The sequence below is a fragment of the Rhinolophus hipposideros genome (assembly GCF_964194185.1).
Source record: "Rhinolophus hipposideros genome assembly, chromosome: 12".
Lineage (NCBI taxonomy): Eukaryota > Metazoa > Chordata > Mammalia > Chiroptera > Rhinolophidae > Rhinolophus > Rhinolophus hipposideros.
Window position 1 is genome coordinate 9,259,661 of NC_138058.1, and position 19,126 is coordinate 9,278,786.

The window sequence follows — 19,126 nt, forward strand, 5'->3', positions numbered from 1 at the left end:
ACACAGTTTACAAGGGACACCGTGTCACTGACAACACACCACGGGCATGGAGGACGCCCAACTTAAATGAACTGGCTTTGAATCTAATGTTGCCTATTTATCAATTAATCACAGCGGTGGAGGTGGCGAGGGGGTAAAGGGACGTTTTGGCTAAAAAGAGGGCAGACATGGTGATGGAAGGAGAACTGACTCTGGGTGGTGAACACACAATGGGATTTATAGATGATGTAATACAGAATTGTACACCTGAAGTCTATGTAATTTTACTAACAATTGTCACCCCAATAAATTAAAAAAAAAAATGAGGGCAGACAAAAGACAGACGTCTGGAACCTGGGAGACAGAGACACACAGAGACAAGGAGCCGAGCGACCACATGCTGGGCTCTTGAACCTGCTTATGTGACATTTCAGAGTCTCCAACTGGTTTATTTATCAGTTCTCTAGAGGTGGAAACCCTAGTCTTGAAGGGGGCAACGACTCCATCACCGACATTTGCCCAGCTGGTCACTTGGATTTCTGCCTGCTTCTCGGTCCTGGCTCGGGATGACCTCCACCCTCCCCTGGGCCCACACCCTCTGACCCATCGTATCTGTTGAGACTCAGCTCAGGCCTCTTTTGCGAAGCCTTTCCGGGCGACGCTCACCTTCCCCAGGCGGGGAGCCTTCCTTCCGGAGCGCCCTGCACGTAAGAGGCTGGGCTCTTATGGCCTGTCTTCCCTGCTTGTTGTCAGCAACGCCCGACACTGAGCATGGCGGGCCACAACAGGTATGTAATCAATTTTTGTTGAATGAATGAGTTATTCAGTCTTTAAAAATATGATTCAGAAAATCAGTTCAATTCTTTCCAAGACTTCACTGCTTTTAAGAATCATTGTCCTATAATTCCATTCAACCTTACTGTTTTTTCAATTCAACAAATATTTATGGATCAACGATCTACATTTGTTTATGCCAGGCTCTATAAGAAATACACACAGGAAATAAAGTGGAGGAAACATAGACATACAATAGCCGATGTATCATCAAAACTTACAGAGGAAGGAAAAGGAACTACTGCTACAGAGGGTTAGATATCAAGGAAAAGTAGGACCTTTGATATTTTAAAGATGGGGGAGAGAAGTCATCAGTCAAGAGTGAAAGGAACAACAGGAACAAATGTAAACAAGTGTTAGGAATAATGACTCATTTTCTGATGCTAGTATGAAAAGTGGAAAAGAATAGAAAAACAGGTTTGGGGTCAGCTCAGACAAGGGCCCCAAAGTCACTTAAAGAGGTTATTCCTTTATTCTGTGGTTAATGAAAAACATGGAGGTTTCTACACAGTTGTACTGGAACGCTCTGACACAGACTCCCAAACCCCACGGCCCGCAAGGATCTTTTCAGGAGTGCATTAAAAATACAAATACCTGGGTTACACCTCAGACCTACCAGAGCAGGAACTTTGAGGCTGAAGCCCTAAATGAAAAGATTCCAAAGGCATTCTCATGTACCATGTCTACAGATTAACTGGGGATCCAGGGTCTACCAGATATTTTTTAAAGTCAACCATCATATTCTGGTGGAAGAGAGTTAGGTCACCGACCATCTTTTGAAAGCCACTGATCCAGAAACAGTAGGAGCTCACATGTAGACAGAAAGACAGCAACCACACAGAAAGGAGGACTCTTATGTCTGTAACCATCTCATCCCTTTAGATAACTTGGGTAAAATGAGAGCAATGATATAAATGGATGAAAATGCATCTAATGAAGTTTAGGTGAAGAATACAGGAAGAATTGGTCGCCACTGCTTCTGTCTCTTTACCTAAGTGTATTATACACATAGTCGTTAACCCAAAACAGCCAGTAATGCACAGAATCATCAGAGTGGAGCCAGCTGACAAGACTTGTAAATTGTGAGGCACCTTAAGATAGAGCACAAACTCCCTTTAATAAAATGTGACAGAGAAAAACAAAGGGAAAATGAGTATTACTTAGTTTGGCATGAGCCAGATAAAGAGTGATCCCAGCCCCATAGCTCATGCCTTGCTGATGTCCACTATACACATTTGGTTTCCCTAGGGGTGGACCTCCCAGGGGTGGCCCCCCCATGGGTGCCCACAGGAGACCACTGGGGCTAAAATCTCTGCAACTGTACGGCCTTAAAAAAATAAACAAGAAAAAAAAAACTCCAAAAACTGGTGAGGAGACAACCTGTTACCTGGACAGTATAAAAAGAATAAGAAAAATCCTGTCAGCAGACAAAAGAGGTGAAAGGACAGTGAGGACCTGGGAGAAATAAGAAACAAGAGTAAAAACACGTGTGTATGTGAATACACCCATAGATGGGAAAAGAAAACTACAGAACATCAGAAGCAATCAGTAAGAGCAGACAGTAACAGCGAAAAGACCAAATCCAGAATAGAAAGCTTAAATTTGAGATCTTCTGCCTATTTCAAAATTAGAGTCAAGAACCTAAGAGGAGACAACACTAATTGGAAAACTAGTGAGAATAACTTCAGAAAGGAAAAAAAAAAGCCAAACCCATCATAGGTAGCATTTGTAAGAGAGATAAGCCCAGGAAAACAGGAACCAGAAAAAGGAGGGAAGGCCCCCATGCTTGAGAAGCTTGTGTGCAAAGGAGACGGTCAGGAAAGGACTCACAGTTCAAGAAGGAACAAGAGGACAAAATTCTCAGGCGAAAAATACAGCACTGCCCTCCTCCGTACAGATCTTAACACTAAACCAAACCAGCATCTCTCACACTGCTGCCAAGTCTTCAAGCTTTTTGTCAGTGAGTGTCATCATTTCCCTCCGTGGATAGAAATTTTTGTTTAGCATATAAAATGCGAGTTGAAGGGAGAAAGAAAGGCGGCAGCCAAAAGAAAAGGGACCCTTCCTTTAATGTGTTCTTGGGGAATGAAAAAGGATACATCTAACTTCAATGCTTTGCAATAAGTACAGTAAATGCCACCACTAATTTTAAAAGCCTATTTTACCCGAGGAACTATAAATCAATGCAGCTTTGTTTTTTAATGCAAAAGTGTTAAGAAATATATTGCACGTGAAAGTGTGTTGACATATTAAAATGGAAGAGTTTTCTTTACTCATGTTATGGTGCTTCATATGGCCACTTGTCACTATCTTATAAATCAAAGAGAATTTATCATGGAAAAAAACAAAAAAATCAATACACCTTTTAAACGCTGTTTTGGGGGCACTGGCTCTTGTGTTCTTTGGGAATCAGAATGGTCAGAACTGTGTCTCGGAGTAAAACTAAGAAAAGAACAATATTTTTAAAAAGGAAAAGAACAACAACAACAATGAATAACCAGACATAGCTTACCATTTTTTTGACTTCAGCCGGGGAGGAGGGTTTCTGGGAATGAGAAACAGTGCTCTCATTGGATGCATGTCACAGAGAGCTGGGGAGAGGAGACGGTCGTGTCAGTATGGCACTTATTACTCATTCTTGATCTCTAGGGCTCACTCATAGTACCAAATACCCTGTCCCATCGTCTGCTTGATATGCTTTATGTCAAGCAGTCTAGTTACCTAGTTATGAGCCCTGGGGCACACCTTGAATTCCCATGTAAACATAGCAAAATATGAGGACAACAGCAACAAGAATGCACAATTTCAAACAGACATTACAAAGTTTTCACGGTCAAAGATAAATACTGATTTAAAGTCTTACAAGAGTCAACCAGCCTAAGTTTCAAATCCATCTATAAGATTACAATGGAAATAATTTTATTTCTACACGGCTGTCGTGAGATTAAATGGGACCCTGCCTGCAAAGGCCCCACACAATGCCTGGAACGCAGTAGGCAGTTAGCCCTCCAAAACTGTCAACTGTTCATTGTTACAGCTATTATTACAAGGAAACAGCAAAACTGAGTAAAATGAGTAAAATGGAAATGTTGAATGCTGTGCTTTCCCTGCTTGTATTCCTCTCACTTGCCCAATAAGGCATGTGAGGTACACAAGTACACACACTGTGTCACAATAGGCAACGTGCATTTTCACGGGTTTGTTACCTTCACAAGACTCTCACAAGGCAGCTGGGAAATGGGGGCCAAAGAAAAAGATAACACTATTCCACCGTGAAAGAAAACTGAGACAAAGGGTCAGGCAATACTTCCTTGTCTCAGTTCCTCAGAGGAAAGCATGAAGGAACATATGGTGTTCAAGACTGATGTCATTTCTGTATTACACACGAATTCTTAGTTGTTGGTAATTTGTCTTCATTCATTCAACAAAAATTTATTCAGCAACAACTATGTACCAGACAGTTACACGTTTTTTGTGTATACCTTTTTTAAAGGGGGAACCAGCAGAAAATGCTGTTTTTTCCTTTCTTCTCTGCAATTCTACCCTGTCCCTAATCAAAAATCAATTTTATAAAGTTGTCACTGATTTAATCCAAGGCAGAAGCAAAATTTCGTAGGTAACACAAAAACCCCCACATTATTCTATACATAAAATGTTTTGCCTCTATGTGTAAAGTCAAAACACAATACTTAAATTTTATGTGTTAGGACCGGTTTCACTGAATATTAAGTTCAAATTGCAAAAGGAAAAATGACTGCCTATTATCTGATGTCACCATAATTTCAGGCCACACACCTTAAATAAATGATAATGTAGCCTGCCGACCTCAGTGAGATCTCTGAAAGGAATAATGGATGCTAAGAGTTCCTTTTACATCTAAAACTTCACTGCATTGATAATTCCTTCATCTAAACGCCCCACCATGACTTTATCCATGAAGCTGTTCTTTGGGAAGCCTTGAAACTAGGTTTAAATTACATGTAACAACTGGGCTATATTACTTACGGGGAGCACCTTCTGCCATCTCAATAGCTGTAATGCCACAAGACCAAAGGTCACTCTGAAAAAACAGAACAGTACGTTATGGGACGCATATTAGTTATGGGGCTGCAAGCTTACCACTGCTGGTTACTGACACGAATGGCATACACACGCATTTTTGCCTGTGTTATTCACCTTGTATCCCCAGAGTTATGGCTCGCTTGTGGTAGGCCCTCAGTAAATACGGACAATGAATGGATAAAGGTTTACCAGCCAGTTTCTTAAAATCCAAACAAGATTTTTAAAAGTAGGTAATGGATGACTACTATCGTTAGTTTATTTATATACTATCGTTTATTCATTTATTTATATACTATCCCCAAAAAGGAATTACTTCAAGTTTAAGGGTTTTCTAAATAAGTAATTATATGTATGTGTGACTACAAATATGAGGATAGGCCCACAAATTTCTCCCTTATTTTTATGGAGTTTTCTATACTACTGGCATGCAAAGGAGAGGTTCACCACCTTAACTCAATGCCTAATTGTAGCAGCACCAATGATGGGAGTTCCATGCTCCCCGGTATGATGCAGTGAGAACCACACCTCTGCTCTTGGGATCTTGCGAAGGTTTTTCCTTATACTCACTGAGTCTCTCCATCATATAAAGAAAGAAGCTAAATGACATTACAAAGATGGAAAAGTGTCAACTCGGAAATGGTAAGACAAATCTAGAGGGAACATTGCCTCTTCAGTGAGTCAGTGTCATGAAAAAAAAAAAAGGGGGTGGGGAGGGAATAGTCTTGATTGAAAGATACTCAAAGGCCAAACAACCAAACATAATGTCTTATCCAATACTGAATACTGGTTTGGACAAACCAGGTGTAAATCAGCTGGGTCTCATTATGGACTCTATTTAAAAATTGTTTTTCATTTACTTACACATGAAAATGTTTTGGGTATGTTGGAAAATGTTTTCAAATGTTAGAGATGTAAAAGATATATTAAAGAGAGAAAAGTCATAAAGTCTATATATACTGTATTCTAAAATACTTCAGCATATAAAACTAAATAAATAAAAATTCCTCTGCTCCCTGGGCTAAAATTGAGTTTCATTAATTGGGCATTTGTAATAAATACTGAAATACACTGGAGAGTGTTAAGATGTGAACTTAATTTCGAATAGCATGTAACAGGTACATTAACCATTCTGACTCGTTAAATAAGGCAAGGGAACTTTTTCTTTTTTAAATAGTTTTTGTTACATATTCAACCTGAGTCTAATGATCAAATATGGGTTTTACACCAGGATCAAAAAAGTGCATTATTGATACAGGTCTCTAGAGGTCACTCTAATAACCTAAAAACACTTGTGTACCCCAATCAAAGCCATAAGCTCTTTAACAATACTCAAAAATTTCATGTAGATGAAGCTATTGCTATATATCCTGACAATATATTTTTAATTAGTATCTGATTATAATATATTCTTCAAGTTAAGAGGACAGCAAACAGGGCAGAAGCATTTCATTTCCTCATGACAAAAAGTTCTCCGTACGCCGAAGCGGCCCCGACTGCCCTGAAAGCTTCGCACTGCTTAGTAAGGAGGAGAGAGGGGGTGCGGAGTTGGCAGAGAAGCCTGCATTTAAGTGCTGTCCCGGCAAATATGCACCTGCAGCAGGAAGGGACGAGGGGTGTGCGACGTGTAAGCAAGCAGAGCCCCCCTACCTCCGGGAAGGCAGGGACTCGGTGAAGGCCAAGAAGCCGGTGCCACTTACTCTGTAATCATAGGTGGCGTCTGGGTTCTCATCACAGGCGATGACCTCCGGAGCCATCCAGTAGGGGGTGCCTATGAACGTATTTCTCCTCCCAACGGTCCTGTCGAGCTGAGCACTCACACCAAAATCCACTGGGAGGAAGAGTGGAGTACAGTGAAGAAACAAGTAAAACGCAGGAGTAGGAAATGTGAAGAGGAGGTGTCTGCAGAATACACTGAGACAGTAATACTTCATGGACACGCAGCCTCCTCCAGGCCACCAATGCCACGGAGCCACGTGCCCGTCTGGAAGCTCCTGGGAGGCCTGTCCCCAGCCACCTCTCCCAGCTCCCCCGACAGCGGCCACCAGAGGGACTTTCGGGTGAGCTGGGATTTTCAGTGCTAGCTGGGAACATGCCTGGGCAAACAAGACCGAGTCACAGAAAGCCCCAACTTCAGAACTGGCTGAGACCCGTGTGACTGAGCTCCCTAAGCAGCACTAGACACAGAAGAAACCCACAAGAGTTTTCTGGAGAGACCACAGGACTGAATTAAATAAAGGGAATCAGGCTAAATCACACATACACTAAGAAACACTCCCCAAGGACCTGGGCCTTCTGCTCATGCTTCACAGGGCCTCCTCCCTCCCACCCAACTGAATGGTGACGGGGGCTAGAGGAGCATGAAGCCTGGGAAGCAGGGCTGGCAGGAGGACCGCTCCGTGCAACGGGATGTTTGCCCCGTCATCAGCTACACACACTGCCGTTGCCCCTGGTCAGCGGGGAGCACAGCAGTGGGAGCTGGGAGGCAGTGCTGCCATCATCAGGGGTCCCAGATGCAGCTTCTGTCACCAGGTCAGGAGGCCCCTCTGAGACAGGGACACGGGCAGGGCAGTCGGTGTGCCTATTGCTACCTGGAGAGTAGCAATCAATCACCAAGTGATTACCAAGGGACTGTCACAGGCATAGTACCACAGGGCCAGTGCAGGGAACGCACACAACTTGCGGAGTAGTTTGGAATGAGAGCAATTCGAGGGCCTCCGATCTTAGCTTTGAGGGGATTTTCCAAGTTGGCGGACTGTCCTCCACAGACCACTAGGCAAGAAGGCAATAATGAAGAGCCTATTTATAAAGGTTAAGTACTGTGCCTCAGGTTTTTGAAAGGTGAACTAGATTCTTATGAGCATAAAGATTTTGTGCATGCGTGATGCTTTAAGGGAAGAAAAACTGTTTAAAATCTGGTTAAAAATATGACCCAGGACAAGAAAGTGGGATGGGAACAAGTTCAGATCCAAGTAAGGAAAACCAGAAATATGAAAGAGCCATTGTAAAGTCATCTCCAAGAAGACGCTCGGGGCCCCATCCATCATGTGTTTACTGAGCACCTACTACATCCACGTGCTGGGTAAGAATACCATGACAAGTAAGATAAGCCTCGTCACTGCACTCCCAGAACCTATATTCTGGTAAAGAAGTCAAACAGCTCCATAATTATACATTGTGATCAGTATTATGGAGGAATCAAGCAGCGGGACCCAATACAGATCAGAGGGCCAGGGAAGGCCTCTGTGGATGAGGGAGAAACTGCCACTTCCAAACGGGACAGTACGTGGGAAGGTTTTGAGGCAAGTGCCAAGGAAGTTAAAGATGACTGACTGAAGAAGAAGAGAGAAGAGAGGAAGGTCACAAAGTGAGGCTGAAAAGTAGCATGCGCTGTGGCTTTTTAGGGGCCACGGTCAGAAATGTGGATTTTATTCAAAGTGAAACAGCAAGCCATCAATGGTCTTCAAGCAGGAAAGTGACGTGACCTGATTTGGACATGATTCTACCACACGGAGAGCAGAGGGGAGATGCGTGTGGGAGGGAGGGGGAGGCAGACAGAGCAGTAAGCCCAACTCCCGGCTTGTTAAGCTGAACAGAAACTAAAAAACGTGGCTGACGGACTGTTAGTTGGACGCAAACGGAGCGCGGTGCTGCTGCTCGGCCCAGGGACGCGCATCGCATCCCGTGGCCCGGCCATCACCTACCGAGCTTCACCTCTGCATTCTCGGTCAGCAGCACATTCTGGCCCTTGATGTCCCGGTGAATCACATGATGAATGTGAAGATGTGCCAGGCCCTAAACAGAAGGACAGGTCTGAATTTTAGGGCGTTTGTCGCACTAAGTACATAGGCAAGAACACACTCTTGATGACAAAGTGCGCGTGCAGGCCAAAGGCTTTGTGAACCATATTTAGCATCACATACAATTCCCTCTTTGTGCATTTCCAGGAAGACATCACCCCGCACACAACACAGACAGAAAGGCGTACCCTCCCCAGTTGCACTGGGTCAGGTCCCCCGTGAGCAACACCACCATTTCTAGCTGCCCCTGGAAGACATCTGCACTTTCCCGGCTATAATGTGTGCTATTTGCATACAGGGTGGTTCCTTTCCCACGCTACACATCTATCTGTCAGTGGGTGACCCCGTGGTATATTTGAACTAGACACATCCCAGGGGAAAAGCGATGGGCGAGAGTGGGGTTTCCGGTCTGGCTCTGGGACACTGCCTGGTTTTCCCAGCACCAGTGACAAACTGCTAACTGGGGATCAATCCCACCTCCACCCCAAGTGTAACACCATTCTGCCACCAAAAGAGATTTGTGTTCAAAGCTGTTCTTTCCCAAGGAGATAAACCCTGCTGGGCATATGGCGCTTTTGATGACCTTGTATCTGGAAGGAAGCCCAAGAACATGTCTCTGGTGAGAGATGGTACGAGAACACAAGCACATTTTTGCGTCCAAATATGGTCTACAAGGCAAAAGGCACCGTTCTCACAACTCGTTTACTTATTCCGTCTTTAGCCCAAGAAGCCACATCTATAGCCCACCTCCTTAAGATACGGCAACCTATTTACTCTGAAACGTCTCAATTCAAAAAAGGCCGATGAGAAATAAGAGTTCGATTTTCTTGCTTTATTTTTTATGGGGTTTTATTGTTATCATGACTTCCTATGAATTAAATACAACAGCTTCTCTAGAACACTCATTTTTCTAGCAGAGGGTTTCTAACCGATCATTTACTAGTCTGCTTGTGAAACAGAATAGAGCTTATTTGATGGCTGTTTATTTTCCACCAACAGGACATGCAGTGTGACACCACAAATCACTGACGAGGGGGGAAAAGTACTAAAAATACATGGTATGATAGTGCTATAGTTAGCAAGAAGGTCCCTCCTTTCAGCATGAAATAACCTTTGAACAGCAAAAGAGACAAAAAAATACGCAGCTTCCCTAATTCTCTTTTATTACTTCAGTTCATTTTTTATTCTCTAACCTTCACAAAGCCCCTTCTCATACTTTTATAGGATTATCTTAGCAACAAACACAAGTACCCACATCTTCTCAAACAAATGAGGCCTGCGTGCCCTCTTGTTCTTATGAGCAACAACGTAAGAAAGTCTCCTTCCCCACGGGCATGACAGGCAACGGAAGGCTGCTTCTGTGCGTGACCCTGCTTGCGGTGTGGCTCACAGCCCTTAACCAATGTCACCCCCTGAGTTGTGACTGTTCCGAACAATGAATACAGTCTTCCTGCGCGAAGCACCTGGGAGGGAGGGAATGTGTGTGTGTCCAACACCTTCCACGATGAACGCCAAGCCACAATTCTTCTTCCTCAGCAGAGATGACAAGTCCAAATACACAGCGATACCCATTCTAAACCCACACGTTTCTCCTGTAACTATCTCGCTCGTGGACATAGAACGATGAGGAGTCAGAGGCTGGCCTTCAATATTGGTTATGAAAGGCTGGAAGAGCCCCTACTCAACAGGAAATATTGGCTGCGAGCAAAATTTGTAAACTGTGTGTAGACTGTGAACGTGGCAGTGGGCGGGAATGCCCATGCTGGCTTTGTCGGTAAACGTTCTGGTCCCAAGGGTTTCTGTGGGCTGGCCCAAGAGAGCTTTGTTACTGATGTCTAAGGCCTATGTGCTCAGGACTCTCAGGCTTTTGAGGGATCTTCCCACAGCAGCATCTGAATCCAACATCCACTAAGGAAGGAGGACCAGCTTTGCCATCACTGACATTAAGTAGCCCGAGATGTGTCCCGGGTTATCTGCTTGGGGGTGGCTGCCTCCTTTCCCATGAGAGCTCACCCCCTCCCTACCACACCGTGTTCTCGTTACCAAAACTGACGCTTAGTAACTCCTATGATAAACACACACCAGCTTTTCATCCACCGACTCTTCACGAGGCTCTTTGTGCTTTTAGTTCATTTAGACTTTTGTTATAAGAAAAACCCCCATGCTAAATGAAATGTAGATAAAGGGAACGCATTTCACATGCTCGCTGAGATGGAAAACACTAGCTTCACCTCAAAAAGATGTCCATTAGGCCACTGTATTCAGACCTGACAGGGGCTTCAAACTGCCTGGGCTCCTTTCAGATGTTGCCCGAGATCAATGGTGGCAAAATAGCTACATATATTTATTACACATGGTAGGTGAACAATGCTTGCTTGTGCATATAAAAAAATGTGAATTGTCTTTGATGACTAAAATGCATTTGATGCCTTGGACATTTAGACTAAAACTTACTTCTCTGCTTGAGAAATCCTACACTAGAATTACATAGTATGTGTACGTGTGAGTGTGCGCTCACAGCAGAGAATAATGCAACTAATATTTACTGAGAACTACTTGTGTAGCTACATGTGACATGAGATGATTCATATACACTAACTCATTCAATTCTCGTCATAATGTTCCCCCATCGTAGGCTCGGTACCCACATTTTACAGATGAAGGAAATAAGTCCTAAAGGTTGAGTGACTTTGCGAGGGGTGTGCAGGAGATGACGGGCCTGGGTGGGACCCAAACCCAAGTCTGGCTGACTCTAGTGCCCACGTTCTTACCCACCCAGCTAAGCGGTTTAGTTGTTAACAAATGCATCTGCCCATTCATTGAAAACTCACAGCACTGGAGGGTGAGGTACTTAGTGTCCCACTTTTAGGCTCTGCTTCCTATAACTATAAAAAAATTGAACCCTCAAGTTTTAATAATGAAATTTGAGTTTGATTATAAAGAGATGGCTCTCCCACCTCAGCCCCACAACTAGTTTTCTTAAAGGAATGGTCTATTTTCAAGGGCTCTTAAAAAGAAATTAAGACTTATCTTTAATGAATTCTGGATGGCATTTTTTAAATTTGTACTCCTCTATAAACAGTGGGGTAAATTTACCTACAAGTAAAAGATAAGCTTTTTTTATTGGTGAGAGAAACATAAGAATTAGGTTCCAGTTTCACTCCATCGTCTTTATTTCTAAAAGGTGGAGGGTAAATGAAATCCAAGTCATGTAAGCATGTGACACAGGGGTAAAGGAGAGAGAAAAACTGTGGGCCAACCAAAGCTAAGAGGCCCACTCAGTCACACACACTTTCCAAACATGGCATATTCCTCTCCTACCTGCTGTCAGGATGGCCCTACCACTGAAAGGAATCGTTTAGAAGCTGCTAGAACAGTAGTTTCAGAAACTTACTCTAAGATTATAAGCCAGCTTTCTAGTTGGCTATAAATAACATGAAACACTAGAACTCTTCCTCACAAATATTGCAACAGATTTGAACAGTTAATGCCAAAGTCCGTAAGATGATTTTGAAAGTCAGCATTCAGCACCATTGATATTGATTCATAAACTTAGACACAGGATTCCTATAAAAACAATAATTAGCGATTCTTCCTCTTCTCCTCCACTCTGATTTTCTTTTTAACACCTGGAGATAAATTCAAGGAAATGCAAAAAAAAACCCTATTTTTTGTTTCACTCTGCTTTGTTTAGATATGCAACTTAAACTATCAAAGCCACCCAAGGACAGAGTTCTTGGTGACGAAAAGAATGATCGGCACAGCTGAAATGGACGCAAAGTACCCCAGGCTAGCAGCGTGAGAAGGAAAACAACGGACGCGTACAGGGCACCAGAGCCATGCACTCTCCTTACCCTCAAGATCTCCCTGGAGATGTAAGCTATCCAGTCTTCTTTGAGCGTGTTCCCTTTGGTGTTCTTCACGAGGTCTGTGATGGACCCGGCCCCACAGAACTCCATCACAAGCTACAGGGCAGACAAGACACACTGTGACCCACACACACTGGCAGTCAGTGAGGCATCAGACTCTCGGGACACACCTGAGAAGTCAGACAGCACGGGCTGACCCCCTCTGCCCTTCCTGAAGATCTGGGCACGTGATCATTTTGAAGACAGTCACACTCCTGAGAACAGTTCCCCAGCCGATGTATGTGTCTTTGGCCCAGGAGAGTGAGAGTTTCTGATATTCTACGGCACATCGTCCAGTGCAGAGGTCCCAGAGTGCTCTTCTCTCTCCTAAGCACACGGACATGGCAGCAGCATTTTGTTCTCCATCAGTGTCCAATCGTCAGAAATCTGATATAAATACTCCCTAACATTATTCCTCATCTGCCAGTCAAAGATGTTCTATTTTTCAAACATTACGATTCTCAAACTATTTTACATTAACTAGGTTTAGTACAAAAATGCTATTTTTAAGCAATACATAATTTTTAACAATACATTATTTACTATACCCTAAATATTTGAACACAAGTATATTTTTAAAGCACCTAGAAAAGCAACTGAATTGAACTATTCTGAAATTTTACCTATGATGGGATTTGGGCAATGGAAATGAAACTAACTACGTCCCTTTTACTTTCCCAATTTTTACAAATTTTATACAATGGTTTTTTTAAAAAAAATTAGGAAAAGTACTCATCTATCTCCCTGCTTTCTAAGTCCAGTACTTTTGACATAACTAATGTGATGATCACAGATCCAATAGTAACTCATTTTCATCTTGTTGAATATAAATGTGCTTAATAAGAGATGAGGGTGAATTTGTCAATTCTAGGAATTTCCTTGGAACTACCTATTTTTTTATAAATGACTATCACTAATATTACTAACAAATCACTGACATAAGTTTGTTTACTTGCAATTTGTCTCTTACTTCTGGGTGGTAAAGAAAGATGCATTTTCTTAGGCTTCCAAATTAATTAATTTCCACAAATAAAGTTTTTCTCGTATTGCTTTTATTTTCAAGCTCCAAATTTCCTATCTGTGTACATTCCTTTTAAAATGTGCCATTTAATTCCTGAAACACAAAGTTAACTACTTTCCAGGCAAAGTGAAATCAACATCAAAATAAACATTCAGTATACTGTCAACCAAGAAAGAAACCCGCCACTACCCCTTTTTCTTTGTTGTTCTCCCCTCTTCCCGCCGAAGGTCTTCAAGGCCCTTGGAACCCAACCCAAGAGGACGCCCCACAAACGCTAAGGAAACATGTGCCTACCCAGAGCTGGTCATCATGTCCTGGAGGGCTCTTTTTAATGAAAGCACCGTAATACGTTGCAATATTCCTATGATGAGAGTATTTCTTCAGCATATTTATCTCCAGTTTGATTTCTTCCTCTTCATCCTTAAGGAAAAATAAAAATAAAATGTGTGGCTTCTGAATGATGTGTGTGATTTTCCTCCATCCCCACACAGGGAATAACATAAGACCCCTTTTCCCCCAGCAAAGAAGAGAGATCCATTCCCTGTATCCTCGTGCCAAGACCTGGGGACCTGAAGGGGATTCATCCTCTGAAATGGGAGTACAAGCCATGCAAGAAGCACATAAAGCAGGGTGTCCAAACTTTTTTCAACAGTTTTCACCAAGGGCCATATGCGGTAAAATACACAAATAGCCGGGCCACTCACTCGAGGTGAAGTACATATTGCCTCACCTGGTTTATTTAAGTTAACTAAATATATTTTTGGAATTTGCTGCGGGTCAATTAACAATGGATTGCGAACTGCAGTTGGCCCGCGGGCCACAGTTTTGACATCCCTGACATAAAGTATAAAAGGTAAAGATAAACACAGGCAGCAGCATGGAGCAGAGGGCACTGGAGTCCCAGCTCTTACCCTAACCAAGTGACCTCAGGCAATGGACTCTACTTCCCTGGGTCTCAATTTGCTCATCTGTAAATATGAGAGGGGAAAAAAGAGACCGGACCAACTGATACTATAATATTTCACCAAATTACTAGGAAAGGCTGTTTTTTTCTAGAAACCCCATGTGAACACAAACCACCCAGCACACTTACGGCAGAAGTTGTCACCTCTGACAACCTCGCACATGTGCAGATTGCTGAGTGCAGACCAGCACTCAGGCCCTGGCGTGCTTGGTGACAATCCACCCTCCACCCAAAGAGCGCCAGGCGAGTCCAGTGAACCCCAGTAACAAACCACCACTCAGTGACAGCAGGTGGTACTAGACTTGGCTCATTCCCCAGCCTCTTGCTTTATTAAAATAAGATACACAGGGGAAGGAATGCAAAGTTTGTATGAGATCAGAGCAGGAATGACAGAAACAGAAGGTGACACAGGTATGGAAAAACAAGTGGCCCTGTGAATGCTGAGAGCTGCCAGTCTCCGCCGCCTTTCTCTCATATACTCTCCTGGGGAAGAAATGGCACCAGCACGCACATTCGGCCCCTGTGGCAGGCACATGACATGGAGAGAGGGTTCTGCCCATCCACCTGCAGAGAGTAGTGCTAAGGAAGACAGATAGGTAGCATGGGAATGAGGGGAAAGCAGAATTAAAGTGAGAAATAAGAGAGAAGGTGCAGGAAAAGAGAAAATCACCCTTGGTTAGTAAGAAAAGCAGTGTTTGAGAGAAGACAAAGAAGATCAAGAAATCTCTGATAACCAGATTCCCTTGACTACGTATGGTTTTTCAAAAAGAAATAACTGGTTCTCCAAAACTTCACTACTGTTCTACACTGACATACTCATCCCACTTAGAGCTAATATTCTTCCCTCTCCAGAGAAGACGTGGGGTTGCTGAGCAGGCTAGGTGCAGGTGTGTGCAGGTATGAGAAAGAGAAGACAGTGCATGTGACGGTGTGTGCGTGCACGCACAGAGGGAAGGGCTCAGTTGGTTGGAGCACGGGCTCTCAACCACAAGACTGCCGGTTCAATGCTCGCATGGGATGGGGGGCTGCGCAACACCCGCCACCCCCCCAACTAGATTGAAAACAGCAATTGGACTAGGAGCTGAGCTGCGCCGTCGGCAACCAGGATTGAAAGGACAACAACTTGACTTGGAGCTGATGGGTCCTGGGAAAAAACACATTGTTCCCCAATAAAGCCCTCTTCCCCTGTCCCAATAAAACCTTTAAAAAAAACCAAAAAATTAAAAACAAAGGGAAGGTAAAAGAAGGTGAGACAGGCAGACACACACACACACACACACTCACTCTGAAGAAACTTACTATTATTGCCTAGCATCTCAGAAAACCATTCATAAGCCCTCACAGACCTAAAGTAAGTTTGGTTTGCAAACATTGCTCTTTAAGATGAAAGCTGCAACATCACTAATTAGATATCAATGATGAGGCCAAACGAAAAAATGTTTTAAAATATAACTTTCAGTTGTACATTACTGCCTTAGAAACCAGATACATTAACAAAACATTGTAATCATCTTAGAACAAGATTCTCAAAATGTTGGCTTCCAGCTTGGTCCCAAGACATAAGTATTAGAATATTACAGCATATTCTATGGGCACAGTTGTCACCTGACTAGCAGGCAATGACGGCAAACATGCGGTAGAGTCACATGGCCAAGTACAGTCTATATAACAGTCAGTGTAATAATGCTCATTGGGACCCTGCATAGAGGAAAATCACACCAAATGAGTTTCATTTCAATCTGTGATTTCAACATGGCGATATATAAAGAAGCAATGAAAAATGTGATACTGAATAACTAGGATAACTACCTTAATTCTAAACAAAACCACTGTCCAGCCTGGCTAATATTACAGAATAACACTTTTTTATTTGGGACCTTTCTCCAAGGGAACTTCATACTACAACATAAAAGGATGACAATTTTTATTAACATAAGGGGTAAGGAAGCATGCTCCAAACAGAACTCAGAAAGCCCAGTTCATCAAAAGCTTTATCTTACGCTCTTTCCACACGTTCACTCAGACGCACAGAGTATACAAGAGTCGGCACAGGGCGCATAGGGGCTGCTCTCTCCCTGCCACCACAACTAGCTCCCAACAGTACCTGTGGGCTCCAGAGCAGCCCGGGACAACCCTAATACAGCTTGTCAAGGCTGACAGATTCCTAACAAAACTTAGCACGTGACTATGGCCATCAACATGCTCCCATGAGAAAGGCACGTGGTGTTAGTCCTGGGGCGAGGCCCACGGTTAAACACGTTGGGCCCTGAAAAGTCAAACATCCCACTTTCTTTACACTGGACCACAACTAGGTCATTAGAAAATGAACAAAAGGTTTGATTAATTTTCCTTTTCATCCAAAAATCAATAAATCTACAAGTATCTGGGGTAAAAGCAAAAAGGACCATGTTGAATTAGAATAGGGAAACATCAAAATATTTACTGCAATTTTGTTTTTGTGGTAAGAGCAGCTAATCACTTCATGGAGCTCCGAGCATCTTACTGGACTGCACAGACTTTGCTTTATGGATCCAGCCCTGACCCCACCTCCCTCCTAACCCCCTTCCCATCCTGGTGAAATTATTCCAGAGGTCATTATTATTTATGACGCTCTGCCAGTACGTTTCAGCTCTTGATAGAAACAAACGCTACCTACGTTTCTCTTCCTGAGCAGTAAGTAAGGATCACGACGTATTTCAACTAGTTACAACCTATTTTTCTTTAGTGACGTGGACTAATGTCGTGTGGGATTTAACTTGTTCACCACTCTTTATAAGAAGAATCAATAGTTTCCATAGGCACTTGATGTTTTCAGAGTCCGAGTTACACATTATATACAACTAAAACCTCTTACAGGCTTAAATTGAGTACTGTCCACTGGTGTGGAAAACACAATACATATTGGTAAATACTGTTGGCAGATTATCCAATGTATGTCCTCAAATCTAAGATGCTGCTAGACAGATAAATATGCAACTACTTTACGTAATGAAACCAGGACTTACGAACATTCCTTCTTTCGCATCCATGATTATAGATGACTGTTACACATATTATAAAATAAAAAAGCATTTAATACCACTCATTGTCATTTACTAATGAGTGCCCACCTTGGAGAGAAAGCATCAGAAATGCAGAATGTGCCAATGGCTTGGAGCCAACGACAACCGGAATCCTAATTTTGACTAATGCTTATAAGAGTGTTTTGTCATTTTTAGAGTATTAATGAACCCACTTCTGAGTTCAAACCTCCCTTTGGCTGTTAAAAATAAGTTTGGTGGTCTCATTCCAATACTTAAATACATACTAAACCCCCATCCCTCCCCCAAGCAAACTCCTCCTCTAGCCTGAGAAGATGCGGCACAAACAACTTGGGGGGCAGGCTAGAACTGAAATTTTAAAACAACAACAAATCCCACATATGAAGAGAAAGTGTAGCTGTGGACACGACAGGACAAAAGTTTTTAACATCCCAGGTGTCTAAGCCAAGTCCAAAAGACTTTGCTCTTCATTCTCCTCTTTAGGAGACCACAGTAATAGATACAAATGAAAAGGGGGGAGGGGAGCGGGAGCGGGGTTAACAAGAGAGCCGAGAGGACCTTTTGGAAAGAAAGGTAAGGCTCCCCTGGTTTTCTCCAGTGATGTGGCAGCTGCTAGTTCTCACTTAGTGACTTACTGCAGCTGGTACCAATTAGCAGTTTGGACTCTAACCAGCCTGAGCAAACTCCCAGAGAAAAGGTCTTTGTCTCAGGCTGGGAGATGACTGGGCTCCAGTGCTCCGCTGCTAGGCAAGGGGGAGGGGCGAACATCTGAACAGTGGTAATTGTCAGTCAGTTCTGGGTTTGTAAATGAGTCATATGACAAGCTCTGCCCACCCACCATCTGAGCACCCAGGAGTGCATATAATGCCATGTTTTGTTTTTTATGACTCTTTAAAATGTTAGTTAAACGCTTGTTACCTACGCTTTCTCTCCTTCCACTGATGGTAGTACCTATGTGAGGAGACAGGCAGACTTCGGAAAAGCCAACCAGGAGGATCCAAGAGAACTGGGCAATGTCCTAAGCTAATCGTCTTTCTTCCCAGCATGCCCTCTTTACAGAATTCAGTCTACTCATTAACAGTGGGGCAAAAAAAGAAGGGTAATTCATTATGCACTCTATTTCTGCGAGTTGGAGAGGACTCTTAGACGAGATATGCAAATATTTCTGGCAGATTTCACCCCCAAAATGTATAAATGAATATACACTTAGATTTTTAAAAACCAGTTTACAAGTCTGTTTATTTTAGTTAACTACTACTGAATCCTTCTTTGTGTGACTGTGAACTGGTAGAAAAATGAGAACAGATCACCCTTTACCTGGCAAATCCCAGTTTTCTGAGAATATTATTTAGTACCACAACAAGATGAGTTAATCAAAATTATTATTTTTTTTTTGTCTCAAACAGATATATGAAAAGTTACACAACTTAAATTCACTGACAGTTCAACCAAACAAAGGTACAGAACTATGCAGTAAGGACTTTAGAACAAAATTAAAGTTGTAAGATCTGGTCAAAGGA

General features: G+C 42.9%; 1 protein-coding gene across 39 annotated transcripts in view; it reads right to left on the bottom strand.

The window, feature by feature from the left end:
• The window catches only part of MAP4K4 (mitogen-activated protein kinase kinase kinase kinase 4), a 183,558-nt gene that overhangs the window by 51,921 nt on the left and 112,511 nt on the right, over positions 1-19,126 (bottom strand). For all 39 annotated transcript variants that reach the window (XM_081069214.1, XM_081069206.1, XM_081069215.1 and 36 more), the window contains exons 4-9: positions 13,896-14,021; positions 12,527-12,637; positions 8,577-8,667; positions 6,573-6,703; positions 4,819-4,873; positions 3,326-3,404 (exon numbers count right to left, since the gene is read on the bottom strand). In XM_081069214.1, coding sequence (XP_080925340.1) covers positions 3,326-3,404; positions 4,819-4,873; positions 6,573-6,703; positions 8,577-8,667; positions 12,527-12,637; positions 13,896-14,021 — 593 coding nt within the window. The remainder of the gene's footprint in view (positions 1-3,325; positions 3,405-4,818; positions 4,874-6,572; positions 6,704-8,576; positions 8,668-12,526; positions 12,638-13,895; positions 14,022-19,126) is intronic.